This window comes from Bos taurus, chromosome 11, assembly GCF_002263795.3.
Source record: "Bos taurus isolate L1 Dominette 01449 registration number 42190680 breed Hereford chromosome 11, ARS-UCD2.0, whole genome shotgun sequence".
Taxonomy (NCBI): Eukaryota; Metazoa; Chordata; class Mammalia; order Artiodactyla; family Bovidae; genus Bos; species Bos taurus.
The window spans coordinates 10,082,981-10,110,546 of record NC_037338.1 but is presented as its reverse complement, the minus strand read 5'-3'; the positions used below and the strand labels follow the sequence as shown (position 1 = coordinate 10,110,546).

The following is a 27,566-nucleotide window of genomic DNA, read 5'->3' as shown; positions in this document are numbered from 1 at the left end:
GTCCCATCATGCCTCGCGGACCCGTAGGCCACCTCATAACTCGCGTCCCGCGGGGACCACAATTCCCGGCATTCGAGGGGCGGGGGCGGAGTTGGCCTCCTGGAATCCTGGGTCCCAGCGTGCACTTCTGGAGACTTCAGGTACCGGCGTTCTCAGCGTCCAGCCGTCCTCCCGGTCGCGTCTAGGGCGCCGCCTCTGCGCTGGGCGGGCGAGGAAGCCGCCGAGGCGGAGCTGATGGCTGCACTGAGGGCGGGGCGGGGTGCTGGCTGGAGCCTCCGGGGATGGCGGGCTTTGTGGGGGGGTCGCTGGGGAAAGGGACCCCTGTTGACCCCTGACCTCCGGGCCCTGCTGACGTCAGGAACTCCTGACCCTCGGACCCGAGTGACTTATGGGACCCCCAGTTTCAGGGCCCGGTTGTCTGTGGGGGTCCCTGAACCACGGACATGCCTGAGGTCCCGGACTTCGGATCTCCGAGCACGGCTGATCGCTGGGACCCCAGATCCCCGGACCCCGGAAGACTCAGGGACTCCTGGAACCCGTCTGCGCGTGTGGCTAGCGGTGGCGCTGGGCGCTGGAGGGGCAGTACTGTTGTTGTTTTGGGGCGGGGGGCGGGGTCCCCCGGCTGTGCTCGCCTCGGTCCTTGGCTCGCCGCCCACCTCTCCCCGGAGCCAGTACAACTTCATCGCGGACGTGGTGGAGAAGACGGCCCCTGCCGTGGTTTATATCGAGATCTTGGGCAGGTAACGGTGGGGGTAAACACTAAGGCACCGCAGCCGCGGGCTAGAGGGCGGGCAAGAAGGATGGGTCCGAGCCTCCTCACAGCCGTACTCCCCCTCGCCCCGCCCCCCCCCCCTTTTTCCAGGCACCCTTTTTCGGGCCGTGAAGTCCCTATCTCGAATGGCTCAGGATTCGTGGTGGCTGCCGATGGACTCATCGTTACCAATGCCCATGTGGTGGCTGATCGGCGCCGAGTCCGTGTAAGGCTGCCTAGCGGCGACACGTATGAGGCCGTGGTCACAGCTGTGGATCCTGTGGCAGACATCGCCACGCTGAGGATTCAGACCAAGGTGGGGGTCGGGGCAGGCCATATCTGCTTGGGGCTGTGAATTTGTTCACATCTCCAGATGACAGGTCTCTTGTACCCATTCTCCCTTAGGAGCCTCTCCCTACGCTGCCCCTGGGACGCTCAGCTGATGTTCGGCAAGGGGAGTTTGTTGTTGCTATGGGAAGTCCCTTTGCACTGCAGAACACAATCACCTCCGGCATTGTCAGCTCTGCTCAGCGTCCAGCCAAAGATCTGGGCCTTCCCCAAACCAATGTGGAGTATATCCAGACTGATGCAGCTATTGATGTGCGTCCTGATATGAGAGAAATGAGAGACTAGGTTGGGGGGGGTAGGGGGTGTGTGGTACAGGCACCAATGGTGATAGATGGTGGATGAGCCTATATACTGGGATTGGGTCGCAAAAAATGTGGCCACTCCTTCACGGGCTGGGAAAGGAGAGGATTTGGAGAAAGTGTCTACATCCTGATTGTGCCCCGAGGCATAGAGTCCCTGGATCTCTCCCATATTTTCTCCTTGTCCTGCAGTTTGGAAACTCTGGAGGTCCCCTGGTCAACCTGGTGAGTGTGACATCCTTTCCAAGAATCCCTATCCCAGGTCAGTATGGGAAGGGGTGGGTTTTCCCTAATTCACCGATGTTTGGTCAAGTTTCTGAGCAGTTTCTTGTTGGCTGTCTCCCAGAATCCAACTAGATCTCCCTAAAACTCCCTGCCACTCTTGCTCAGGTACCCCCATCTCCTATTATTTGTTTGGGTTAGAGAATAGTGGGCTGTGTCCCAACAGGATGGGGAGGTGATTGGGGTGAATACCATGAAGGTCACATCTGGAATCTCCTTTGCCATCCCTTCTGATCGCCTTCGAGAGTTTCTGCATCGTGGAGAAAAGAAGAGTAAGCCTGGCTTGCGGGGAAAGGGGTTTCTTTAAGTGGCAGGGGTGGGGAGGGTTTGCTGGAGAGGGGTCTATTGGGAGGGGGAGGGGAAGTAAGGATATACCTGGGTGGGGCTCATTTGTCCTTCTAACACAGACTCCTGGTTTGGAATCAGTGGGTCCCAGCGCCGCTACATTGGGGTGATGATGCTGACCTTGACTCCCAGGTATGAGCTTTAGGGGTAGTGACACGTAGGGCCATCAGTGTAACCCGTGGTGGGTACCTGGCAGTTCTGTTGAGCTTCGTTCTTAGTTCTGTTTTTATCTAAGATGAGTTGCCCCATTCTTGGAGCTATCAGAAGAGCTGTTCTCTCTCATTATCTTGATTTTTCTCACCTCACTCTATTTTGCATACCTCCCATCCTGTTATTGCTTAGATTTACAACACCCAACCTAGACGTGGCTTCCCTATGAGTATTTTCTGTTCCTGCCAACTTGATTTCCTAATCCCGTGTTTTTATGTTGTTCTTGTTTTATATAGTTAAATATCAGATTGATTCTTCTAGGTTAAGCTAAAGTTATAGCACTTCCTAAAGTTATAGCTTCTTTTAGGATTCTAGAATGACATTAGTGCTATTGATTTAACCCTGTGTGTCACTTGGAATTCCACGTCCTAACTGCTAGAAGGCAGAAAGTGAATTGTTTTTGTATCAAGAGGATCTAGTGCATGCCCTGTTCACCCACTTGTCAGCATGCTGATGAAGGATTTGAGGCAAACCCCAAATGGGGAGAGTGCCCTGTGATTAACAGAGTGATCTGTGTCCTTTCAGCATCCTTGCTGAACTACAGCTTCGAGAACCAAGCTTTCCTGATGTTCAGCATGGTGTGCTCATCCATAAAGTCATCCTGGACTCCCCTGCTCACCGGTGAGGGAGAGGCTGCATTAGGAGGTGGAGATGGGTGGGGTGTATGTGCCCTTGAACTGGGCCATCTAGTCCCTCCTTTATCTCTCTATCTTTTGCCATAGGGCTGGTCTACGACCTGGTGATGTGATCTTGGCCATTGGGGAGCAGCTGGTACAAAATGCTGAAGATATTTATGAAGCTGTTCGAACCCAATCCCAACTGGCAGTGCGGATCCGGCGAGGACAGGAAACTCTGACCTTATATGTGACCCCTGAAGTCACGGAATGAATGAACCAGCAAGAGGAGGAGGCTCCTGTTCGGACTGCAACCTTGGTTTCATGGCTTGGGCTCTGAGGGCACCTGGACAGAGGATTGACTGAACCAGTTGGGGGCAGGTCCCTCCAACTACCAGCACCAATTCCTGGGCTCTGAAGAATCACAAAAACACTTTTTATATAAAATAAAATTATACCTAACAACATGTCATACTGAAAAATGAGGGGAAGGGTGGAACACTGCTCTTTCCCCCCACAAAAAGGCTAGAGGTAAAGCTTTGTCTTCCAGAACTGAGGGGAGATGCTGGAGTTAAACCGTTCTGACCTCCCTGTTCAAGAAAACGAGCCGCTGTTGTCTGGTGTCCTGGGTAGTCAGTCAGGTGCGCCTCTCTCTGGCGTGCTTGGCTTTGTGCTGGGCCTGGGAGCAGAATGCCCCGTGCCTGGCCACAGATCAGGACAGCTAGCCTAAGAAAGAGGGCAGTGATTTCTGCTTGATGGTTCCATATCTGCAGTGCACAACGGACGAGTGCTGTGGGCCTGCCGACATCAAAGATTCCTTGGTAAGCTCCTGAGGTAATGGCAGCCTCAGACCCCTGCCGTTAGGGGCCAGTGGTGGTCTGCAGAGGAAGGTGGTGGCACCTTAGATGATCTGGTTACTGGTCTGGCCAGGGTAGCGTTCAAACCTCCTGTTGGCCTCTTCACTGAAGGCATCCCCTGCAAGGTGAACAGGTGGTTTGGGTAGGAAAACAGACCCATTATGGGGAAGGGTGGGTGGAAGTGGAGAGACTGGGAGATCCAGAAGTGGGTGGGGAGACTCAGAAACAACCTAGGGAGATGCGAATGAAGGCCTTTCCCTCCCAGCCCCAGGCCTTCTGGCTTCTCTTCCCACCAAATACCAATGTGACAGTTGTGCACCCAGATGCGATGTCCATCATATTTGCAGTTACATTTCATGGCGTTGTTGGTGAAGTCACTCTCTGCTACTTCAAAATTGGGGTTGATGACTACCTGTGAGTAGGAGAAAGCCAACAAATGAGCTGCATTCCTCAAATCCAAAGGTGTCTTTAATAAACACTCTTCCCACTCAACAACTGGAAATCTCAGAGCCCCGGCACCTGCAGAATGTAGTTTCCTGGTTTCACATCTGTGATGTCAATCCATTGACAGTCGATGTCATGCCGGTAGAGATCCCAGCAACCCACAGTGATGCCCTGCTCTCCAAAGTTGGCACACTCATACCTCTTGGAGACATCTGAGGAGATGAGCATATGTCATGCGAGGCAAGGCTGTGGAGATGAGGACAGTGCCATCTATTCTGGGCCTCAACTCACCCTCCTGACATTCGGTGTCTTCTAGACAGAAACTAGCTTTGTGGCCCTCGGCCACCTTGGTGCCGTTGGGGGTCAGGATATCGTAGTGAGTGAAGATGTCCATACTGTGATAATGCCTGTGGGGACAAGGGGACCCCTGTTTCTTTCCGTGCCCCCAGCAGGCTCACCTCTTCCCCAGTGGTCTTGCCCTTCTACTACTTGACCCTCTCACCCATGACATTCATGCCACACCCAGGAGTGGCGCCCAGCCTTGGGCCTGAAGTCAGCACGTCCCAGGTTGTGGATCTGGGAGGAGAATCTGAGCAGACGCCGGTGGCCGTAAGGCCAGTTGGCTGAGCGGGCCGAGCTGGCCAGGCAGTTCTCTTCAGCAGCACAATACAGCATGTGCAGAGGCCGGTCCTCGATGTAAGCGGTCTCCTGCACCAGTGCTGAGTGCAACAGCAGATCTGACGCGGCTGCACCGAGCAAGGGAGGAGAGTTAGACGTCACTGGTGAGGGGCAGGGACAGGTGGGAGTGCTTCCATCCCCCTCCCCCAGAAAACGGGTGAGACTGGCTTTCCACAGGGAAGGTGTACCCCTCCAGATTGCAGCTCTTCCTGCAAAGAGGTGACCCAGAGCCTCGCCTCCCTGGCTTGCATCACCCTACACTTGACTCACTTTCAGAACAAATGACTCCAGCAGTAAAACGGCTTCCTGTCCTCTTGCAGGTGACATGGGTGCCATGATGAGCACACTGGTCCAGGGACAGCTCAGCCCCTGTGCAGCGCACTCCACTCATCACCACGTCTGTCACATTTCCTGAATCCCAGTACCAGGTCTCCTGGGGACATACAGAGGTGTTTTTGTGAGGCCACCATCCAGCCTCCCCAGCCAAGAGACTCATTTTGGCAGACCTGTGTCCGAGACACAACCTTTGGAGGCAATAGCCTTGGTTCCCTTCTCCTTCCCACTCACCTGTAGGCCGTGGTTGGCATAGCCCAGTCCAAGCTGCCTGCAGGCAACCATGGCCTCCAGTGTTCCCCAGTCATCTCCACAGATGAGGCCCCAGCGAAAGGACCCAGGTCCCCCTATTTGCACTTCGACTCGCCCTTCATGTCGGCTGCGGCCCCCGCTGAGTCGGATCTGTAGTGACGCAATGGAAGTGCTGTGGAAGCTTTTGGGGTGGAGTAGTGGGAGTCCACAGTGGGCCCGTGGCTGAATGGTGATTCAGAAGCACTTACAGGGCTAGCAAGCGGTGGCGTCAAGGGGGAGCTGCAGGATGATCGGGGCCTGGGGCAGTGGGCAGTAGGGCCATCAGACTGCATCACGACCAGGCAGGGCTGGATAGGACATGAGACTCCTGAACCAAGGTGGGAAAGAGTGACTGACCTTGGTCTCTACCCCAGTGTAGGGCAGGTTGCATCGGACGCCAGCATCTTGGCTATGCGAGCAGTCTTCAGCTGTGATGTTCTTGTGGGGGCACTTCCAGAGAGAGAGTTCCTGTCCAGAGCATCTAACTTCACTTAAATGGATGGCACCCATGCCTAAGGTCAGAAGTCAGAGGTCGGGAGGTTCTAACTTTACTGTCTGCCCAGGGGTCTCCTTCCTAAGGAATGTACCCCTCCAGGAGTATGTACCTCCTACCTCCCTCTCCCTCCAACCTGTGCCCGCCTCACCCTGCCCCATGCGGGCACCGCTCAGAGCCTCTCGAGCACTCCCGAAGCCTAGCTCCCGACACACCACGCTGGCTGCTTGCAGGTCCCACTTGCGATCACAGACCGTGCCCCACGTGCCAGCCTTCAGGACTTCTACCCGGCCCTCTCCTGGGTGGGCGCCGCCCTTTAGACGCACTCGGGCCTGTACAGGAGAGAGACGTGCGCAGCAGTGAATGGGAACATCAGCACAGAGACAGTAGACCTGGGAGATCAATGAGATTCTGGTGGGAGGGAGCAGGTGGTCTCAGGTCTGTGGCCCAACCCCTGGAAGGTTCCTCTCTGTCCTCAAAGGTCAGAACTATGCTTAATCAAGGGATGGCCAGGCTATGGGGTTCTTCACCTGGGCGGTGGGGAAGGTCATAGTGTTTCACACACCTCCCCCTGAGGCTTCGACTGTTGCTTCTTCTGGCCACTGGATGCTGCGTAGAGAGGGCTTGGCACACAGCTCACCACCGCAGGGGCCCCCCCCGGGCACCTGGTGGTGTCATTGGCTCGATAGAATTCCAAAGAGCAGAGGGAGAGGTGGGCCTCCGTGCCCACGCACGCCACCCCATGCAGACCAAAGGAGTGTTGCTGCCGCTGGGCCAGCAGCCTGGGGGGACAGGAGTGGGAGCAGTAGGGTGAAACAGTGCTCCTGCCTCTTTGCCTGCAGCCCTCCTCCCGCTCCATGCCTCCACCATCCCCCAACCTTTCATGACCGCTTTAGTTCTTCTTCTTCTCTTCTCTGCAAAAACACAGAGACAAAGAGACAACGGTAATGGGGAGTTTCCAGGCTGAAAGAGCCCAAACAGGGGGCTCCTTGGGTATGTTCTGCAACAGAAGAACCCTGTGGGAAGGAAAGCTAGTTTTGACTTGCCTGACAGAGACCTTGTTCTGTGTGGTTTCAGGGAGCTGGCCCCCGTGGAGGCTGAAGCTGCTGTGCAAAGAGATTAGGAAGCCAGGACTGACCATCTGGAAGAGATAGGCAGGAGGGAGTAGCTAACAGGAAGCCTGAATGGCCAGAGTAAGCAGATCTTTCTATTACGCTGCGACTGAAAGAACTAAATGAGTCAGGATGCAAAGAAGTGAGTAAGTCTTGGGTCTACATGGCTTCTTAGAGGCCAGAGGGGCTTCCAGGCCAGAGGATGATGGGCAGTTACAGGAAGAACAGACTAGAAGGTGGAACACAGGAAAGACTGGAGCTGGTATATATAGGAATGAAGATGTACAAATGCAAGACAAAGAGAGACCACATGACCAGAGAAGGAGAGTGAATGTGAACAACTGAAGGGTAAGGATAACCCCAGACCTAAAGCTGAACTGTATGAGTCTTTAATGAGGTAGTCCATGCTTCCGTAGTTTAAATGTAACAGAAAGAATGTTCCATAGCCACCTGAGCAGGAAAATGGGACTAAATTAGAGACGTTAAAACTTTGAAACACAGCAGAGAGATGCTAGAGAGAATGAGGGGGCTTGCTTATCAACACCAACGGAAGGGAATGAAATTTCAAGGCAGTGAGCCATGAAATAAGAGAAGTGCTTTCTTCCCAGAACAGCCTGTTTGAACCCAGAGAGGGAAGGAACCAATGAGGCCTTGTGTTGGTGGGGTGGGCCTGTGAGGTGGTCTGGTGGCGAATTACTACAGTAATGTGCTCTATTACTTGATGTCAGAGGAGAATATGATGATTTGAAGCCACTGGCTAGGAAGACACAGAGAGAGGGATAAGTTATAGACAAATCAGACAAAGGAAGCCTGGAGACTTTACAGAATACCTTTGGAAGCTCAAGATAAGTGGACTCTGAAGCTCAAAGAGACTTAGTATTCTTTCAAAGTCCTGTGTGGCTGAAAATAAAAGTGAAAGAGGTCGTCGCTTTAATGTGGGGGTCAGGGAAGGCCAGAGTATGGCCATGTTGTGCAAGACAACCCTAAGCTGGAAGGGCACTATGGGAACACCCTCCAATGCCAAAGCCTGTTGAAGGCACCAGAGGGAGGAGCTGGGGAGTGGGGGGGGGTGGTGCCTGGGACCCCTGAGTGATCCTGGAATGCTGTGAAAAGAGGAGGAGACAATAGAAAGGGCCTACTTCTCCACCCCTCACACACTGCTGAAGGAGCTCTCCAGGGGACTTTTCTTGCGCGAACTGCCTTCAGAAGCCAAGTGAGACGCAGTCATTGGGATTGGAAGCTTTTTGTTCCCTGGGGTTCTGAAGGAGCCCAGAAGGAAAATGATGGAACTGGGAGCCTAACTGTGTTAACTGGGCCAGAGGACCAGGACCGTCATCTGACTCCTGCCCTGGGAAAGGTTCCACAGGGGATCCTGAGTCTCACTTCCAACCCAGTAGCACTTATTCCATTTAACAATTAATAAAGGTAGGATGGGAACACTGATCCCTTAGGGAAACTTAACTCCTTGGGCGAGAGGCAAGCATGGCATCTGAAGGACAAGAGTGCCAGAGTATCTCCTAAAATCTGCTGGGGGAAGATGAATAAGCATGTGGAACAAGAGGAGTCAATGGGTGAACTTCTATGGAGATTTTTCAAAAATCCTGTGACGAGCATAATTCCTCAGACAAAAAACATATGGGCCAAAAAAAAAAAAAAAAAAAACAAACCCACAACCCAACAACAACAACAAAAAAACCAAACAAAAGGGCCGATCTTACTTTACATTGTGGTGAATCATCTGTAAGGTGGCTTGTAACAGTTGCTGCTGCTCCTCCACCTCCTTGTGGAGGCGTCTCTTGGACCCCTTCCTAACCACAGCCCGATGCCCCTGACTCATCACTTGGCACTCCCTCTCCTCTCCACCCAGCCTAAACTTTATTTACCTCTTAATAGGCCCCCTGCCCATTCGGGTTTGGGGTTTGGCTTTAAGCTTGGTGACTGGTCTGAAAAAAGGAGAAAGAAGTTAGTGGCAGTAGTGGTCAGGTGCATTACCCGGGAAAGGCAAAGGATTCTTTCTTCTTTCTGTCTCTAGGAAGGACCCTTCATGCAGAGCACGGGAAGGGGCAAAGCAGGCAGTCAGATTTTCCACATACACTGCTGAATACCACTTAACTGTATTTTTGGAATACATGCTGCTCTCTGGATTCAGCAACAGTGATGAGAAATCTGGTGATGTCAGTCCAGGGGGAGGGGAGAGGAGATGAGAGGAATAGTGGAGGGAGGAGAGAGTGTGGGGATGTAGGTGAATGAAGGGAGGTTAGGAGTTGTGGGGGGAGGAAGCATGCAGGTGGCTGAGGCTGGAGTCCAAGCTATTTGGGGGCAGTATAAAGATACGGAGGTGTCTCCTTAGTCATTCCTATATTATTTCCTCCTTGTGCTTCCTAAATCAAAACTTACCCACCCGCATGCCTGCCTCCCCACTCCTCCCTCCTGGAATGGCCATTTTCCAGCCATATCCCTAATTCATCAGCTTGGGTTCTGGGATGGACATGGATAGGCTGCCTTCCATCCATCCACCTCCTGGGGCCACAGGGATGAGCAGGAGGTCCCGGGGCTCTTGCCCCATTACCTTCCAAGGGGCTTGGAGCGTCGGGCCGAGGCTTTGGCCGCTCGCTTCCTCAACTTTCTGTGAGGATAAGACAACAGCAGAGTCAGGAACAGTCTAGAACCAAGTGGGAAAGGTTGGTGGAACAGGGACCAGGGGCAAGATTTCTGTTTTAGCAGTTAGAGGTCTCCTGGTGGCAGGATCTTATAGCATTAGATGCCCCCAAGGCTCTACCCTTCACAGCTGTTTGGCCTCAGAAGCACATGAACTAGACAGGTGAGTTGCGGTGAAGGACGTGGACTCGGGGCTGATAGAGACCCTGTACCAGGACCCACAGAAGTCAGGCTAAGGCAGACGGGGAACAGGATTCTTGGACTGATATTAGGGCTGCTCTAAACCTGGGGGAGGGCTGGGGGGACAGGTTAAAATGACGGGTGTTAGGATTGCCAGACTGACTAGGCAAGGAGAGAGAACTGGCCTGGTCACACCTAGGGAGGCTGACTATTTTTTTTCTGGATGCGCTCTGGCTTCTGGCATATCCAGGTCCGAGGCCAGTGAACGAGGACCAAGGAACAAGGCTGGACAGCAAGGGACATTGACTGGGTCTGACTGGGGGAGCATGAGGCCAGGATGCTTAGGATGACAGTATCCTTCCTGTCTAAACTAATCCCACATGCTTTAGTCATTCACAAACAGCTCATCTCCCAGACTTACTTCTAGGGAATTAAGGTCTAAAACCTTATTTCTTCTTAATTGACCTAAATATTTGACCTATTTTATTCTTCAGGAGGTTACCTTAAGTCTGATGAATGAAAACTAGGTCTGTTTCTCCTCTCATTCTCCCTTTGATTTCAAAGACTTTCATTTTGCCCACTCTTTGTCCTGTCCAACTATATATAGATGAATGCAGGTCTTGTCTGTCTTTACAAAATGTATGGAATTCCCCATTATCCTCTTAGTTATCCTGTCTGTTCTGTTCTGCTGCTTCTCTTGAGTTATGTTTGGATGTGGTATATTACGTGCAGATGTGCGAGGATTTTAATATATAGATTTAAACAGGGCTGAATCTGCTTGGTATTTCCTACCTTGGCTTCTTCCTGAGGATGATCTTTGCCAAAACATCCAATACATTCAACATTCCTAGCAAAGAGTCTACAATAACTCTTGGGTCCCTTTCCTGAGACACTGCTAAGAGTTTAGAACCTTTCATCAGATAAGTATAGTGAAAAATGTCTTCTCCAAATGTTTTTTTCTCAAACATGTCTGAAATGAAATGTATCTGGCACTTTCTTTCACCAGTAACCAAGAGAAATCATGTAACAATACTCAGAAAAATGTAGTATTATCTAGAAATTTAGAAGTACTTCTCTAGTTATTTAAGAACTTTATAAGGTCTTTATAATTATATGGTATATATAATTATTAATATATATCAGGCAAATACAGGTTACATTGAGGCCCTGGCACTTAAGGACAGTGCTGATATCTGTCTCTCTTTTCTAAAGCCACCACCCCTAAATGTTTCTGAATTCCTTCCCCTAGGATCCTTTCTCTTTCAATTGAGAAGTTGCACATAACCTTCCCTCAACTGAATCCTTTTAAACATATTCAAATCTCTCTCTCTCTCTCTCTCTCTCTCTCACACACACACACACACACTCCAGCCCACATTTCTTCTTAGTAGAAAAACTTTTCAGTAGTGTCAACACTCATCATCTTTCCCACTCACTCCTTAATCCAGTCCTTTCTGTCTTTCCCCACCCATCACTCTGTGATAATAATCTAGATTTTTTTTTTTTTTTTGGTCTCACATACCACTGACTCTTGGTAGCATCTGACACTGCTGTTCTCTCTCCCTCCTTAGCTGTCACAACACCATTAGCTTTATTTGAGTCCTAATTCTGGATGCTCTTTCTTGGTCTTCTTTGCAGGCTCCTCCTCTATATAGTTATTTACATTTTTGGAGCTTTAAGGCCTTCTTCTCACTTCACATCCTCTCTTTATATGTTCTCATTTACATCTAACCTTGTATATCCCATTGCCTTCTCGATGTTCCTACTTAGATATCTCAAAATTACCTAAAATTTAATGTGGGTCCAATTGTTTTAGCAAAATATATGCCAGAAACTTAGGAATCAACCTTGACATCTCTCTCTTCTTTGGCTCCCAAAGTCAATCTGTAACCAAGTCCTGCCAGTGTTCCTTCCTGAATGACTCTCTAATCCATTTGCTCTTGCTCTTCTCTAAACCATTCTCAAAGTGCAGTCAAAGTGGGAGCCCCAAACCTGATCACGTTCTCTCACAGCCCTCCTCATTAAAAAACTTCCATCACTTTCCGTTACTTTTATCATAAAGATTCAAATCATTACCATAGCCTACAAGGTCTTCTATGATCTGGTGCCAAATCAACTCTCTCATCACCTCTGTATTCTCAGCACCTTGCGCAGTGCTTGGCAAACAGTGGGAGCTCAGTAAATATCTGTCAGTGAATATATCTGAATATGAACAAGAATATCTGAAATGAACTAGAAGAGTGTCTTCTTAAATAGCACTTAAGCTCTTAGAACCTCAATTTCTTTGCCTGCCAAAAGGCATTAAATGGCTCAGTTATCTGTACATTCTTTTCCTCTTCTAAAATTCTACAACTTTCACATGTTCTAGGGTAGAAGTACCAAATCAAAGTTGAAATATGATACATCACATTATGATTTTCTTATTCTCTAAATCTTACTAACTTCCTCTAAAAGCTACCAGATGCATCTTCTTTCTCCAAGGAAGGCAGAGTTGTTTATAACTATCCTGCCTAGCCTTTATAATTGCATTACCTATGAGGAGTCTCCCTCTGTCTGACTTGACCTGTGAAGGAATATCTACAACAAATTCTCATCACAGAATCTCCCAGGACCACTGTAATCTCTTTCCCTACTAAGAATGAACTCTGTACTTAATATATATCTCCTTTTCCAGCCTTCATATTCCAGACTCAGTAAGAGATTCCAATATGTAGACATATATTCCTGATTTCTGAAGTTTTCTTGAGTCTGTGCATACTTAGGGACAATTCCTGAGCCTCAAAATTCCCAGGGATGGCCCATGTCTAAAGCTAGCTCATATTAACTTAAAGCCCAGAGATGCCAGGCACCATCCTTCTCTTGAGCAGTTTCAGAATCATTTTAGTTATCTCTTCTTTTATTTTCTGTGTTCTATCAGTCATCCTACCTCTATTCATTCCTCTCTCTTTGTTGTCATCCTCCTAGTCAGCTTCATTTTTATATTTCCTAATTACTCTTACTGCGTCTAGAACCTCCTCTTCCAATTCACTACTATCAGACGAACTTTAAAAACACTGGCCTTATTTTTGTCACTGTCCCATACAAGTACTTTTATTTTTTAATTTTTCATAGGATAAAGGTAAAACTCTCCACTCTGGCATTAAAAGTGTTCCATTTCCTAGCCTTACTTTATCCATTCAGATTTTTCTTCCACTATTTCTCAGTATACATCTTCTCTCTCGCTTCCCTGGTGGCTCAGCAGTGCAGAAGACATGGGTTCAGTCTCTGGGTTGGGAAGATCCCCTGGAGAAGGAAATGGCTACCCACTCCAGTATTCTTGGCTGGGAAATCCCATGGACAGAGGAGCCCTACAGGCTACAGTCCACGGGGTCACAAAAGAGTTGGACATGACTTAGTGACTAAACAAAAATCTTCTACTCTAGTCAACTGTCTTTCAAAATTTCCTATTCATTTTCATCTCTGTTGGGGTCAACAATGACATCCAAGTTACTAAATCCTATTCATTTCTCAGTCCTCATGTTTTTGGATGCATCAGCAGTAGTGACTCAGTTGATCCCTCTTGCTCTTCCTTGAAACACTTTACTTGGCTTCCAGGTCTCCACACTCACCTGGTTTTCTTTCTACCTCACCTCTCTGTTTGCATTTTGCCTTATCTTCCTGACCTCATAATGTTTAAACTCCCTAGAGTTCAGTCCCTGCACCTCCTTTTCTCTATTTACGCTCCCTCCCTTGGTGATGTTGTCCAGTTTCAGGGCTTTAATTCAACTGAACTCTAGAGTCATATATCCAATAGCTTCGCCATTTCAGTATCTAAAGCAACTCAAATTTAATTGGTCTAAAAACAAGTTCCTAATATACAATCTCCACTCTCCCATCCCCACACAAAATATGCCCCACTCACTGTTTTCTTTATCAAATGAGGTCAACTCCATATCTAGCTCAGGCCAAAAACCTTGGAATGATCCCTAATTCCTCTCATTCTTTCATACCACGATGGATCCATCAGCAAATCCTGTTGGCTTTATCTTCAACACAGAATTTGATCACTTTTTCACCACTTTCACTGGTCACATCACCTCTCACTTTCTTTAGTTGGCTTTCAGGAGACAATAACTGCCTAACTAGTCTCCCTGCCTCCTTGACTCTACACATTCCTTACAGTCTATTCTTAACAAAACAGCCCAATACACAAAAAGTGGAAGACAGATGTCACGCCTCTGCTCAAAACCTCATCTCACACAGTAAAAATTAAAGTCTCTCAAATGGCCTTACATGATCTGGCTCCTCATTCTTTCCTTATCTCCTCCTAAATTACATCTCCTGTCATCTTCTGCCTTGTTCCCTTAGCTCCAGCCCCAGTGGCTTCCTGGAGTATGACAAGAATTCCCCCTAACCCCTCATTCTGGTATCTTCTCATTTATGATGCCTCTTCCTGGAGATGCTCATCAAGATTTTTGCATAGATTGTGCCCTATAAATATTTTCTCAAATGATGCCTCCTCTGACTTATTTTAAAACTGCAATTCCAGTCCCACTTCCTAACATTTTCCCTGCTTTATTTTTACCTATTACACTCTTTGCCATCCTTACATTTTGTAATTTTACTTTTTTCCTGATTCTTCCCTAGTTCATGAGATCAAGGATTTTGGGGGTTTTGTTGTTGTTGTTTATTGTTGAATTCCTAGTGTCTACAACAGTCCCTGGCACACAATAGGCACTCAATAAATGTTTATTCTCTGTACCTTTGTTCGTGCTACCCTCTTCATCTGAAATGCCTGCTATTTAAGTCGCACTAATCTTTCAGAACCTGGATTTGGTTCTGGGAAGGTAAAGAACAAGCATAGGGAAATATAGGCCCGAGGTAGATAACAGCAGAGGAGCACAGCACATAGATGTTTTCAACTGTATATGAGTTGCTATACCAGAGAAAGTATATTCCTTGGGGCCTAAAGAACTTTCAGATGTCTCTCAGAGCCAAGGCAAAAAAAATTTCAGCAAGTATGGAAAAGACTGGAGCCTGGTTAATGTACTGACTTTCAAAAAGGAGGAAAAGGATTCCCCAATTTACAGATAATTTATGTTCTAGAATAGTCATTAAGTAGAAAGTTTGTGAGCATTGAGGAAAAAATATGGTGATCCTTAGAAATCTAAAAGGATTTCAGTAACAGTCAGCTCAATCAAACCACCATGACTTCCTTTAAGATTCCTAAAATTGCAGAATGGCTGTGAACATAGTGTATGTGGATTTTAGCAAAAGACTAATAAAATCTCCTATAATCTCATTACAGATAAGATGATGAAATGTTGGCTGTATCAATGTAGTGTTCAGTTTGTCCCAACTGTTGAAAAAACATTTCACAACTAATGATTAAAGGTTTGATGTAAATCTGGAGGATTCATAAGAGGAGTTAGACTTTGGTTCTAAAGATTTCAACACATTTAACAGTCACTTTGATGACGTCAGGAGGCATAGCTATCATATCTACTGAACAGAGGGGGCAGGGAGGGATGACAAGTGCAAAATAATGTCAAGATTCAAGATAATCTCATGGGATCATTATGGTTTTTAAATGATGTATCAAACATGAGAACATGTATCAAACATTTCATAGGGTAAACTCAACAGATTTAGGTTCAAATAGGCTGCTCTATCAGTATCAAGGAGGAGGGAAGACCTAATTTAGGTGATTACAAGGTCAATAAGAGCAGTGGGATGCTGCCTCAACGGAAAGGCAGTGCAAAATCTAGATGCTTTCATTAAAAAGAGCTGTTATGTTGTACCCTGCCCCGATCAGCCCCACATCGGAAGTAGCGTGCCTAGTAGAAGGTCACCCAGATGTTAAGAGCTCTTCCTGCAAAACTGGTCTAAGGAACAGCTGAAGAAGATAATCATTTAAATTATAAAGATATTTCAAAATTTCTTAAAACGGCCAAATTAGATGCTCCAGGGAAGCGAGACGCAGTAAGCAAAGAGCCGGTCCCCAGTGTGATACATTCCCCGGAAGCCGGCGCCTACACCAGGGCTCCAGTGCAGGTGGAGAGGGCCGGCCTCCAGGGCTGAAGGATATTCTGGAAAACTAGTTTAGCAGTCCTGAGTGCTCTCGCGCTCACAGACGCCTAGTGGGCCGCCGGGACCCAGGGAAGGGCCCCAGCCTCTTCCGGCGCCCTCCGGCCTTCAGGGATTGGCGGCCAGGATGGGACCGCCGCCCCGCGGGCGCCCCGGGCCGGTCGCCGTCAGACTTACGGCGTTAGGCCCCGCCCGGGTACTGCCTCGGCGGGGCGTGGTCGCTACCCCCACCCACCGACTCGGACCCGCGGGCTCCCGGGCCGCTGGGCGTGGCCCCGCGAGGCCCAGCTCTGGCCCCGGGGCGCGGAGACGCCACCTGCCGACCGCCGGCCCCGACGCCACCGCCGCCGCTCGCCCCGCCCCGGCTCTGGCCACTGGGGCCAGAGCTTCGCTGGTCCCCGCAGCAAATCCGCCTCGGGGGCCGCTTCATGGTCCAAGATTTCTCAACTCTCTAGTTTCACCGAGGCCTCCAGATTTCCCCCGGCTCCCCAGGTGAACCAACCCCTTCGGAGGTCCCTCAACACCGCTCCTTAACAAGCACCCCTCAACTCCAGACTGCTGCACCAGCGCCCACGTCGCTTCACCTGTAGAAGCCCACGTTGACCCGCTTTTCGCTCGGGAAGCCCAGCATCCCGCAGATCACATGGCTGTTGTGCGCACTCCAGCCTTTGTCACACACTTGCGACCAGCCATCCGGAAGCCTGACTTCGACCAGTCCCTCAGTCACAGGCAGGGGCCGTCTGCCCCTTCCAACAGCTGGCCGAAGTCGCACCTCCTCCACTTGCAGGTGATGCTCTACCTGGGGAGGGGGCCACAAGCAGAGGAAGGCATCCCAGTGGCACCTTTCACACGTCTGGCCACTCTAAAGAAACCCTGATTGAGTGTACTTGCTGTGAACCCAGTGGCGAGATGGGGCTGAGAGGCAGGCCTGCGCTCTGTGAGGTACTGACTGTGGTGCAGCCACCAGAGTGTGAGGACTTGCTGGGCTCTGAGAAATGACTAAGGGTCCAGAAGAAGCTGGGGAAGGAGCATCTAACTCTGCTTGGAGCCTGAGGGAACACTTACGGAGGAAGTGGCACTGAAGAAGTAAGAGAAAGTAAGAGTGAAATGTTCCCTCAGGAATATCTGAGCTGAGAGAGAGCACAGGTGCCCTGGGGACCAGGGATGAAGTTGGAGAGGTTCATGCCAGGCTTAGTAACTTGAATGCTAATGCTAAAATAAACCTGGACTATGCAGTGTCTCAGAGCTCTATCATTTTGCCCACTCCCCCAGTCTCCCACTGACCCCAATTATCCCATTGGGCACATGGGATCCCCTACATTCTAGTATCTCCACATATAACCACCCCACAGCCCTTTCTGTCTTGCCGTCCTGGGTGGTGTGTGTGTGTGTGTGTATGTGTGTGTGTGTGTTTATGAACTACAGACCTCAATGACATTGGAATCTGAGAAGCCAGGGAGGCGCTCGTCCTTGCAGATGACCCCAGCATCCTCATCGTGGGTACAGTCACTGTTCCCCCAACCCCGGGAGGCACATTCAGTCACACTCCGCTCAGTCCCACTGCAGCTCAGGTTGTCCAGCCAGATGCGGCCTGTGTGGGAGGGGAGATAAGGGAGGCTTGGAGAGGTAGCATGGGGATGTTGGTGAGAGCATGGAAGCCTCACACCTGGTAAGATAATGGGTAGGGAAGGGACAGGGGACCCTGGAAAGGAATAGGAAAGGGAGCATAGGATTGATGGACAGTTGATAGTGTTCTGGGGATACCCAAGAATTTGGTAGGGTGAATAAAAAACCCAAGAGTCAACACTGAAGTTCTGATCTGTCCTTACCCATTCAGTGATAGCCGCCTAGTGTGTGTGAGGCACTCTGCCAAGGTATGTGCATATGTGATCATTCTTAGAACAAAGCTGCCAGAAGATATTATCACCATTTTGTATAAAGAAATTGAAGTTCAGGGAAGTGAAGTAACTTGCCTAGGACCATACAGCCAATTTATGAGGGCTTAGGGATTTGAGCCATTTGTAGGACTTGGAAACGTAAGAGCCTTTCACCTCAGCCTTCCATTCTCCCATGTGACTGCTCTGTGCTGCCATGCTGCCCCGTGTTCTTCTCTTGACCTGAGCCAAACTGAAATGAGTATCACTGACTTTCTCTCAGAACTGGTGGCCCCTCAAAGGGCCATGTGCAGGGAACCCTCATGCATATCCGGACAGGACTTACCCAGCTTCTGCTGGGATACCTACCTCTTGCCCCATCAGGCTATCGGAACTATCACAAACTATTGAGATTCTTTTATTACTTTCCTCCACTCCAGGTCTGATTCAGTCCTTTGATGCCACCCAGAAAAAGTCCCTCAGTCAAATGACTGTCTTCAAGTTTGAATTCAACCATCATGTAATTATTATCCAAAGCTTTTTCATTTCATGTCAAATATCCCTGCTTTCTTCAGCTATTCCTCCTTGAAACGTGGCTTCCAATCTTTTACATCTGGTAGCTCTCCTCTGAAAGTACTTCCATTTCCAGGAACCTAAGTTCCCTATTCAGGGATTAAACCTGTGCCCTCGGGAGTGAAAGCGCAAAGTCCTAACTACTAGACCACCAGGAAATGCCCAGTGCTTCCATTTTCTACTGTCTGTTTGAAAATGTGGCATCTAAAGTGATGCTTTATTCCAGATGTGGTCTAACCAGTGGGAATTGGGGGTTAACTGCAGATTGCACCAGTTCTACCAATTCCACTGTGAGTTTATACAATGCAAGTGCCCCCAGGTCTCAGAATTGCTCCTAAACCCCTACTAACCACATCTTAAAGTTTATACTTGTCTTTGGAAGCCCAGCTTGTCAGTTTCAGCTCTAAATTATAATCTGATCTTGTTGGCTGCAGTATCTGTGATCACTTCTGTCTTTGGGACATCCAGACATCATTTACATGCTCTCAGCTTCCCATGAAACCAGCTGTACTTTAATCATACAGGGCTCATCTGCATCAGGCTGTCTTTGCATGTGGCTTTGTAGAATCATACTTTGGCAGAAGAAAGTAACTTACAGATCATCTAGTCATTTTGCACATGGGGGCATCTGAGGCTCAGAGAAGGCATTGATCAGCCTAAGTTCATGCAGCTGTATGTTGGATGGTTTCTCCTCCACGGGTGTACTTGACTCTGGCTGTTCTTGGTGTTCTGTGTCCCCATGGCTGTTCCCTCCCCTACATTTAGGCTGTACCTTGGCAATACCTAGGCTGTGCCTGAAGCATTGCTCACCTGTTCCAGGGCCATATTTGGCACTGTGGGTCCAGCCTGTGGCCTCTGTGAAGCCCAGCTCCCGGCATAGGACATGAGCAGCCTGCAGCGTGAAGTCATCATCGCAGATGGTGCCCCATTCACCAGCCCGCTGTATCTCCACACGGCCCTCGGATGGCTTCCTGGGGAAACCAGCCAGCCGAAACCGCAGCCCCTGGCTCCCAGCCCTCTTCTCAGGTGCCGTGGATGGGGTTGGAGATCCCAGGCACGAACTGCACAGCAGGCACAGCAGCAACCCCCACAGGCTCCACTGCCAAACGCTGACAGGTCCCATGGCAGGGAAGGCCTGGGTGCCCCAGAGAGAGAGAAGCTGAAATTGAGAAGCCCAGGTCTGAGAGAGAGGTCATGAGAGGAAAAGAGACACTGGTTAAGACCAGAGACAGAGAGCCAGTGTGACAGAAAGGGAGGGACCCAGGGGTTAAGAGAGACAGAAATACATACTAGGTAAGAAGAGAAATACAGAGTAACAGAGGCACAGACTGAGACACCCAGATTGGGGAGGGGGGCGGGGGGAAGAGAGAGAGAGAAAGAGAGAGAAAAAGAGAGAGAGAGAGAAGGCTCTCCCTCCCTTCTGTAAAGAATAAACGCTCACTATTAGTTGTTATGTCTCATAATGTCCTTTCCCTAGTTCTGCTATCATCACGTCTATATCCCGATTCACAGGTCAAGGACACCCAGTGATCAAAAGACAGAGATTAGAGACCGAGATCAGAGGCCCATCAAGATAAATAGGTTGAGACCGAGCAAGAGACACAGAGAGGGAGACCCAGACAGACAGGATGTGAGAGGAAGGGAAACTGTGGGAATAAAAGGGGACCAAACAGACAGCGGAGAGAGAGAGTGTGTTGAAAATGGACAGAAGGGGATCAGGAGAGAGTCTGGCACACAGAATTGGGGAGCAACTGAGAAAGGCAGGCAATGAGTAAGGAGGAGTTCAGTTCAGTTCAGTTGCTCAGTCTTTGCGATCCCACAGACTGCAGCACGCCAGGCTTCCTTATCCATCACCAACTCCCAGAGCTTACTGAAACTCAGTATAATTGCCTTGAGAACCCCACGAACCTCATGAAAAGGCAAAGAGGAGGAGAGGGACTGACAAAAGCCAAGGAGCAGAGGCAGGAGGGACCCAGATGATCCTGTTCAGCCAGTCAGAGAGAGGACAGATAGTTACTGATTGTGGAAAGAGGCAGGCAAGAAGGGGCTTAGGGCATCCTCAGATCTCAGGTCCCCTAAATGGCAGCCAAGCTGAGAGTCCTTTCTGGGCAGATTCCAGGTAGAAAAGGCAGAGAACCAGAATGCATTGGAGAACTTGGTACACATCCTACATGCCCTGCAGGGTCAAGGGGCCCAGAAGGGCCAGGCCTCAAGGTTGGGGTGGGGGGGTGGGGTGGGGTGGGGGTTGTCCAAGCCTCCTGCCAACACAGCCATCTCTTTCCCGGGGCCACAGGAGGCAAGAGCACTAGTCGGCTTCTCAGCCAAGGCCTTCCCTCTGTAAAGGAGAACAACTCCTTTACAGCGAGCTCCCCCTACCCGCCCCCCCACAACCCCTGCCCCATGCTTCCCCCAACTCAGACAAACAACACAACAGGGAAGCTTTGTTTGGGGACATTTTGGCTTGGGGACCCAGGGAGAGGGCCTCACAGAGGAGCCCCTAGCCTTCGGGCACTTCGGATGCCCTATTTGGAACACCCTGTAGCCCCACTCCCCAATATCTGCTTCCTTTCCCCACTCTTCTTGTGTCTTCTTTGACTATACAACCCTCAGTAGCTTGGCTTTCCTTTGATTCTACCCTACATCACCCCTTTTCCCAGGTCCCTCCATCATCCTCTCCATCTACAACTCTCCTTCCTCCCACCGGGAGCGTGACTCCCCCTACCTTTGGCTGAACGGGGACCCTAGCGGCTGGGAGAAGAGTCTTGGTCCTGTAGATCAATCCTAGGACTTCCAAAAAAAAGTACTTGGGAGACTGCCCCTCTTTCTCCCCCGCCCCCCCTCTTCGTTCCTCCCACGTCCCCTTGAGCCCTCCCACATTCCGCCTTCTCCCAGGATCCCTCCCAGGCCAGTTCCCTCCTCTTCTCCCCTCCTCCTTGAAGCTGGCCGCTGCCGCCGCTCAATCTCCCTCCCGCCCCCCTCCTCGCCCCTCCCAGCCTGTTTAATAAAGCTCTCTTTTCCCGCGGGTTGGGTGCCGGGCAGCTGCGGTCAGAGAGCTGGACACACAGGAGGCCACGGGGCCGCAGACTATCCCGGGCTGCGCCCCGTGCGGCGACTCGGCTCCGAGCTCCGGGAAGTCTTCAGTCCCCAGCCCCAGCCCTTCCCCCATGTCCCCGGCTCTGCGGATCGTAAATAGCCGAATTCCCGCGGAGCAGGGGTCGGGTCAGGTCCGGGGAACTGAAGCCTCGAAGGCCCAGAAAGTCCCTCCAATGCCCCAGGGTGCCCGTAGGCATTTTCTAGATGATGTCACGGCCTTCACTCTGATGTCACGTTGAGCATCTGACGTTGTACGCAGCCCCCAAGCCTAAGAGCCAGAGTCCTCTGACCGAAGTCACGGGGTTTCTCTCGGTGAAGCCACTAGAGTGAGACCTAGGGCTGGAGGTGGGGGTCTGGAGGTGGTACCCCTTCCCCTTCCTCTGGCCCATCTCCTTCCTCCCCTTTCTGGGTTCGCTGAGGCTGGGGAGGGATGGGAACGCCTCCCGCGAGCCCCGCCCCGCCCCGCCCCGCCCCGCCTCCGGGCCCGCCGGGCCAGGAAGCGCGGAAGGAACCGCCGGGGGCCATGGACGGGGCCGTGATGGAAGGGCCGCTGTTTTTGCAGAGTCAGCGTTTCGGGACCAAGGTAGTGTGGGCATGGGTTGCTGAACCCCATCAGAGCTAGGGGTGGGCGACTGAGCCCAAACTGAGGGAGGGGGCTCGCGGCGGGTAGGGGAGCGGCGCCGGGACCCGGAGAGCCCCGTGACGTTCCCGCTAAAATGCTTTGCACATTCTTCGGAGAAGTGTCCGCCGGCCTCCGGGTATGCCTCTCCAGCCCTGGGGTGACAGAGCGGCATCCTCCAGGAGAAACTTCGCCAGCGATCGGGAAGCCTTGGTGTTGAAATCGGCCCGCGCGGGTCTTTCCTTCCCCCGTCGGGGCCGGGCAGCCAGTGCTTGTTCGCTCCCTCCCCAGCGTCTCTCGGCTCTTTCCCCAGAGATGGAGGAAGACCTGGGCGGTTCTCTACCCGGCCAGTCCCCACGGTGTCGCGCGGCTCGAGTTCTTTGACCACAAGGGGTCTAGCTCTGGAGGTGGCCGAGGGAGCTCGCGCCGCCTGGACTGCAAGGTGATCCGTCTGGCAGAGTGTGTGAGCGTGGCCCCCGTGGCAGTGGAGAGCCCCCCTGAGCCTGGCGCCGCAGCTTTTCGCCTGGATACCGCACAGCGATCCCACTTGCTGGCGGCCGACGCGCCGTCCAGTGCAGCCTGGGTGCAAACGCTGTGCCAAAACGCCTTTCCGGTGAGGGGCTCGGGGCTGCACTGGGCCCAAGAGGCGAGGCGGGGTGGGAGCAGTTACAGCGGCAGAGGAACTGGGCTGGCTCAGACCCTGGGAATCGGGGTGAGAGAATCACAGCCTCCTTCATACTCCTTCTCCTTACCCCAGAAAGGCAGCTGGGCCCTGGCACCTGCCGAGAACCCACCCAAGCTTTCCGCCCTGGAGATGCTGGAGAACTCGCTGTATAGCCCCTCCTGGGAAGGTAGATGGCCTGAAAAGCCCCAGCAGGGATGGGGTGGAAAGAAAGGGTGTCCTAGGAGGGGAAGTAGGAAGCTCCTAAGAGCTGGCTTGAGAGAGAGAGAGAGAGAGAGAGAGAGAGAGAGAGAGAGAGAGAGAGAGTGTGTGTGTGTGTGTGTGTGTGTGTGTTTACAATCTGCTCCCTTCCCCCACCCCAGTCCTGGCCGGGTCCCAGTCTAATTGTATAATCCTTCCAGGATCCCAGTTCTGGGTAACGGTGCAGAAGACTGAGGCCGCCGAGCGCTGTGGCCTGCATGGCTCCTATGTGCTGAGAGTGGAGGCAGAGAGGCTGACTCTTCTGGCCCCGGGGGCCCAGAGGCAGATATTGGAGCCACTTCTTTTCTGGCCCTACACTCTGTTGCGTCGCTATGGCCGTGACAAGGTAGGGTGCTGTCAAGACAGGACTGGCTGACTGGGTTGGGCACCTGTGGGAGGGGTGGACAGGAAGGTGGGAGACTGCACTCTAGATAACTCTTTCTTGCCTAGACCATGACCAACCTCCCTTTCCAGTGGTCTCTTTTTTGTAGGTCCCCTAACTAGTTCTAGCCCTGTGACTCACCTCCTCTGATGTCTCCTGGTAACGTGTTTCCCTCTACATCCTCTTCAGGTTATGTTCTCTTTTGAGGCTGGCCGCCGCTGTCCCTCCGGCCCTGGAACCTTCACCTTCCAGACGGCACAGGGAAATGACATCTTTCAGGCAGTCGAGACTGCTATCCACCGACAGAAGATTCAGGGAAAGGCTGGCCAGGGGCAGGATGTTCTCAGAGCTGATTCCCATGAAGGAGAAGTGGCAGACGGGAAGTTGGCTTCCCTCGCGGCCCCCCTGGAGCTCCCAGGAAGCCCTCCAGCCCTGTATTCTGAACCCTTAGACTCCCTGCGCATTCCTCCAGGCCCTTCCCAAGATTCCCTGTACTCAGACCCCTTGGACAGCACCCCTGCTCGGGCAGGGGAGGGGACACAGTTAAAGAAAGCTCTCTACTGGGACTTGTGTGAACATGTGCAGCAAAAGCTGATAAAGGCCAAGTTGACAGACCCTAAAGAAGACCCCATTTATGATGAACCTGAGGGCCTGGCCCCAGCCACTCTCCGGGGCCTTTATGATCTGCCTCAGGAGCCCAAGGATGCGTGGTGGTGCCAGGCTCGGGTGAAGGAGGAGGGCTATGAGCTCCCCTACAACCCTGCCATGGATGATTATGCTGTGCCACCCCCTCGGAGCACAAAGCCCTTTCCAGCTCCCAAGCCCCAGGGCCTGGCCTTATCTGAATCTGGTGCTGCAACTGGCAGTGGCAGCCAAGGCCATAGCTCAGACACTGCCCTGTACAGCCAGGTCCAGAAAAGCGGGGCCTCAGGGAGCTGGGACTGTGGGCTCTCTGGAGTAGTGACTGACAGGACTGGGGCCAAGTCAGAGGGTTCCACGTGAGAACTGGGCGAAGCTGAGGCTGCCGATAGGAGGACCATGGGGAAGGGGCATGGGATCAAAGAAACCTGTTAGAACCAGCAGGAACCAGAGGGGCCTGTGTGCAGAGACCGGGGTACAAGGGGAGTCAAGGGAAGGATGATCTGTCCCAAGAAGTCATGGAAGCGGGACAGAGTCATAAAGGGGCTCAGGGATGGGATCTGGGGGAGGCCAGCACCTCTAAGTCATCCCCACCAAAGGAAGGGATAGCTGCTGGAGCAGAACTATAGAAAAGGGTATTTGGTCAGACAAGGTATGGTTTGAGAGGCTTGTATGGAGAGGCTTGTATGTCTCCTTGTAAAGGGAGACACTGAGCTGTGTCTGGATCCCTCCCGCTTCATTGTTCTTTACCATATATATATATATATTTTTTTTTTTTGGGGGGGGGTAAGTTTTATTCTCATTAAAGTCAGTTTGGATTTAAGAGGTCTATGTCTGTGAACAGTCATAAAGGGGACAGAGGGGTAAGATGTACTGGGCAGACACGGGGTTAGGAGAACCAGAAAGGCGTTAGGGGCCACTGAAGGAGGAAAGGGCCCCAGGGAGGGGGTGACCATTCAGAGTCTGAAAGGTCCACTTAGGCCCACCTGGGGTGGGTGAGGCCCTGGGTATAACATCGGTAACCCTCAGTTTCCCCTGTTGCCCTTAATTATAGGCACAACCTCACAGGGTTTTTTGTATGGAAGGAGTTAAATTTCTCAAGTACTTAATTGATTTGAAGTGCAGAATAAGCATTTTACAAATGGTAGTTATTCTGTGGATGGACAAGGCTGCTGGGTGGGTGTGAGGAAAGGGGAACAGGGAGGGAAAACAGGCCTTTTTCATACCACCCTCTCCCCCGTTCTCAGCTCTAGGATGCCCCCCTCCCCTGTCTCTCATTCTCTCTTTCTCTCACATGTAGGTAGTTTGCATGTAGGTAGCAAGCACCAGCCACTTTTCTGTCTGAAGGCTGATGGGACTTGCAATGTGATGGGAGGGGCACAGGCTTTGAAATGAAGCTTAGATTTCACTCCTACTTGTTTGTCATGAGCTCGGAAAACCTCATCCTTCTCTCCTGAGGTCCAGTTTCCTGAAGGTGACCTGACATCATCCACCTGCTTACACAGAACTACAAGGAGAAATTTGGGTCTGGGAATACTCCTAACAATGGTGGAGACCTACTGGGTATTTATTCTTCATTTGTGTTAACAGTATCAAATGATCCAAAAGAAAAATAAGTCCCTTCTTGGAGAAAGAAGAGGGTCAGATGTGTCTCTTTATAGCCTGAGGAGTGGGGTGATGAAAGCATTGGAGGCGGAGGAGGGGAAGGCTCTGTTTCCCAGTCACCTGGAACTCGCAGAGGGTCAGGTGGACAGAAGGCAAGTCTGGCCACAGAAAGCCACTGTGGGACAGATCTGGGACCTTGGAATGGATGTGCTTTAGCAGGGCAGTCGGGCTATGGTGCTAGTGACTTAGGGCCCTAAGGGATACTCCTCCTCTGCCTCTTCTTCCTCCTTCTCTTCCATAGGAGGCTGGAAGAAGACTTCTGAGGAAGCTTTGCTGGCTGCTGGCATCTTGGGGCCTCTGCCAGGGGCTGGAGTCATAGGCAGAGGGGCCACTGTGGCTCGCACTCGATTTATTTGCAAAGGCTGAGCCTGCAGAGAAAGCAAGAAGAGCTTTCTGTGAAGACTAGACAAAGTCCTGATTTCCTATTCCATTCCCTGCTGGGTCTCCAGTCCTAACTGCTTCTTGGGTCCCATGAGTGACAGCCTTAAGGCCCAGAGCACTGGAGTCCCCGGGGCCCTAGCCTCCACAATGCCTATCTCCCAGCTGAGTGTCCTCCTCTGTCTGCTTGCCAAACAGCTAACTCATGGTGGGTTCTGTTCCCCTCTCTAGACTGTCTGTAGTTTGGAAACCTCTTTCTCTTGTAACTTCAGGTAAGACAAAAGTTTTTTTCTACAGGCTTTGTTACTGAGAAACAAGAAAAAGATTTATAAGAGCACAAAAGGAAGCCCATATACTACAGAACATGGATTTCATAAAAATAAATCCTCCCCCGCCCCCGCCAATTACTCTTCTCTCTTGGACTCTTGTCACTGGAGCCATGTCTCTAAGCTTCTAACCTTGGTCAGCCTCCCTTTCCTCATCTCTAAAATGAGATAACACTTACCTTGTAGGGATGCTGTGAGGATTAAATCAGAAAAATATATGTGAGAGTACATGTCATAAAACCTGGCAAATAACTGTTGCTTGGTAAATACTAATTTCCCTCCCCTTGGGCATTTCTTATCCCACCTTCTTTCAACAGAGGCTGCGGTTGTGGTTCCAACGCAGCCAGTTTGCTTAGTGGGACAGTGATCTGTTAAATGACTACTGAATTTCCCAAACACTGCAATTAAGATAACTAAATATTTTATGTAAATGCCCAAGCAAAAAAAGTCCCAGTACTGTGTAAGGGTTGTAATTTTCTTTGTCTAGGGTTAAAGGCTTCTCTTCCCATTGGTCTGTTCTTCCAGAGGATATCAGGGAGGATCTCCTTTGGATGGGGGACAGGGGAAGAGGACTCTGGCATTCTGGGCATAACGGGGAAGGAGGGAAGTACCTTTCTTACAGCCCGGCTCTTCGAGCTTGGGTGGAACCGGCCATGAGGGTTGGCAAAGGTGCTGCTCAGGTGTGAGTACAGGTGGCTCCAGACTTCCAAGGGGTTGTAGGTGGATTCTAGTTCCAGGTCATCAAGCATGCTCTGAAGAAGAGAGACAAGGCGCCTCACTGGGAAACGTGAGGTCACAGAACCCAAGATGTCAGGCAGAGACCTGAGCGTGAGAAGCTGAGGAGGTGTGATGGCCCTGGGCTTCACTGAGGGGTGTGAGAGAGATGCGTGCCCTCTTGGGTGTTCAGGCCCCCAGGTCTGAGCGCTTGTGAAGTGTCAGGCAGGGGTACAAGCAGCAACCGAATGGTGAGGGACACTGAGCTTTCTGGCCCCAAGAACCATGTCACAAGGATTCTGAGAAAGGCCAGAGTGCCGTGAGGGTTACAAGGGAGCCAGTGTGTGAGGCTGTGAGGGAGGGTGAGTTGGGGGCTGAGGTGCTCAGTCTGCAAAGCAAGTACACTGAGTTCTCGGCCTG

The 27,566-nt window shown here is 51.1% G+C and overlaps 4 protein-coding genes across 10 annotated transcripts in view; 2 read left to right on the top strand and 2 right to left on the bottom strand.

Annotated features, from left to right (window-relative positions):
* The first annotated feature begins 7 nt into the window (after window positions 1-7).
* On the top strand, window positions 8-3,314 carry HTRA2 (HtrA serine peptidase 2). Its single transcript, NM_001077956.1, has 8 exons — window positions 8-740; window positions 863-1,067; window positions 1,157-1,351; window positions 1,591-1,623; window positions 1,847-1,952; window positions 2,088-2,157; window positions 2,761-2,856; window positions 2,958-3,314. The coding sequence occupies exons 1-8, from the start codon at window positions 235-237 to the stop codon at window positions 3,121-3,123; spliced, it is 1,377 nt and encodes a 458-aa protein (NP_001071424.1). The 5' UTR covers window positions 8-234; the 3' UTR covers window positions 3,124-3,314.
* LOXL3 (lysyl oxidase like 3) lies at window positions 3,262-21,327 on the bottom strand. Of its 5 annotated transcripts, none has more exons than XM_059891455.1 (16): window positions 21,131-21,327; window positions 19,219-19,543; window positions 17,389-17,552; window positions 16,546-16,760; window positions 9,627-9,719; window positions 8,941-9,000; window positions 6,511-6,727; window positions 6,097-6,277; window positions 5,810-5,964; window positions 5,396-5,563; window positions 5,099-5,261; window positions 4,653-4,896; window positions 4,442-4,557; window positions 4,226-4,362; window positions 4,007-4,118; window positions 3,263-3,824 (listed from the first exon to the last, which is right to left on the bottom strand). In XM_059891455.1, the coding sequence occupies exons 2-16, from the start codon at window positions 19,529-19,531 to the stop codon at window positions 3,751-3,753; spliced, it is 2,412 nt and encodes an 803-aa protein (XP_059747438.1). In that variant the 5' UTR covers window positions 19,532-19,543; window positions 21,131-21,327; the 3' UTR covers window positions 3,263-3,750. The 5 variants fall into 5 exon arrangements, with proteins under 5 accessions (NP_001179898.1, XP_059747438.1, XP_059747437.1 ...); XM_059891454.1 differs by having other exon boundaries at window positions 19,219-19,567; window positions 21,131-21,251; XM_059891456.1 differs by having other exon boundaries at window positions 9,627-9,683; window positions 19,219-19,567; window positions 21,131-21,250.
* Window positions 21,328-21,997: 670 nt separating this feature from the next.
* DOK1 (docking protein 1) lies at window positions 21,998-24,886 on the top strand. Of its 2 annotated transcripts, NM_001024543.2 has the most exon segments (5): window positions 21,998-22,084; window positions 22,434-22,733; window positions 22,878-22,971; window positions 23,204-23,388; window positions 23,614-24,818. In NM_001024543.2, coding segments are annotated over 5 exon segments (1,452 nt in total). In that variant the 5' UTR covers window positions 21,998-22,024; the 3' UTR covers window positions 24,427-24,818.
* Window positions 24,887-25,612: 726 nt separating this feature from the next.
* Window positions 25,613-27,566, bottom strand: part of M1AP (meiosis 1 associated protein) — a 95,524-nt gene continuing 93,570 nt past the window's right edge. For both annotated transcript variants that reach the window (XM_024999361.2, XM_059891706.1), the window contains 2 exons: window positions 27,044-27,184; window positions 25,613-26,096 (listed from right to left, as the gene is read on the bottom strand). In XM_024999361.2, the coding sequence (XP_024855129.1) occupies window positions 25,914-26,096; window positions 27,044-27,184 (324 nt within the window). In that variant the 3' untranslated portion in view covers window positions 25,613-25,913. The remainder of the gene's footprint in view (window positions 26,097-27,043; window positions 27,185-27,566) is intronic.

Bases quoted from the DNA above. Each gene is read 5' to 3' on its own strand.
- HTRA2 (NM_001077956.1), top strand. From the start codon at position 235: ATGGCTGCACTGAGGGCGGGGCGGGGTGCTGGCTGGAGCCTCCGGGGA. The intron at 1,624-1,846 runs GTGAGTGTGACA...GTGTCCCAACAG, and splicing joins GAGGTCCCCTGGTCAACCTG to GATGGGGAGGTGATTGGGGT. The intron at 2,158-2,760 runs GTATGAGCTTTA...GTGTCCTTTCAG, and splicing joins ATGCTGACCTTGACTCCCAG to CATCCTTGCTGAACTACAGC.
- LOXL3 (XM_059891455.1), bottom strand. From the start codon at position 19,531: ATGGGACCTGTCAGCGTTTGGCAGTGGAGCCTGTGGGGGTTGCTGCTG. The intron at 9,001-9,626 runs GTAATGGGGCAA...TCCTTTTTTCAG, and splicing joins CGCTCCAAGCCCCTTGGAAG to ACCAGTCACCAAGCTTAAAG. The intron at 4,363-4,441 runs GTGAGTTGAGGC...TCATCTCCTCAG, and splicing joins AGACACCGAATGTCAGGAGG to ATGTCTCCAAGAGGTATGAG.
- DOK1 (XM_024998581.2), top strand. From the start codon at position 23,617: ATGTTCTCTTTTGAGGCTGGCCGCCGCTGTCCCTCCGGCCCTGGAACC.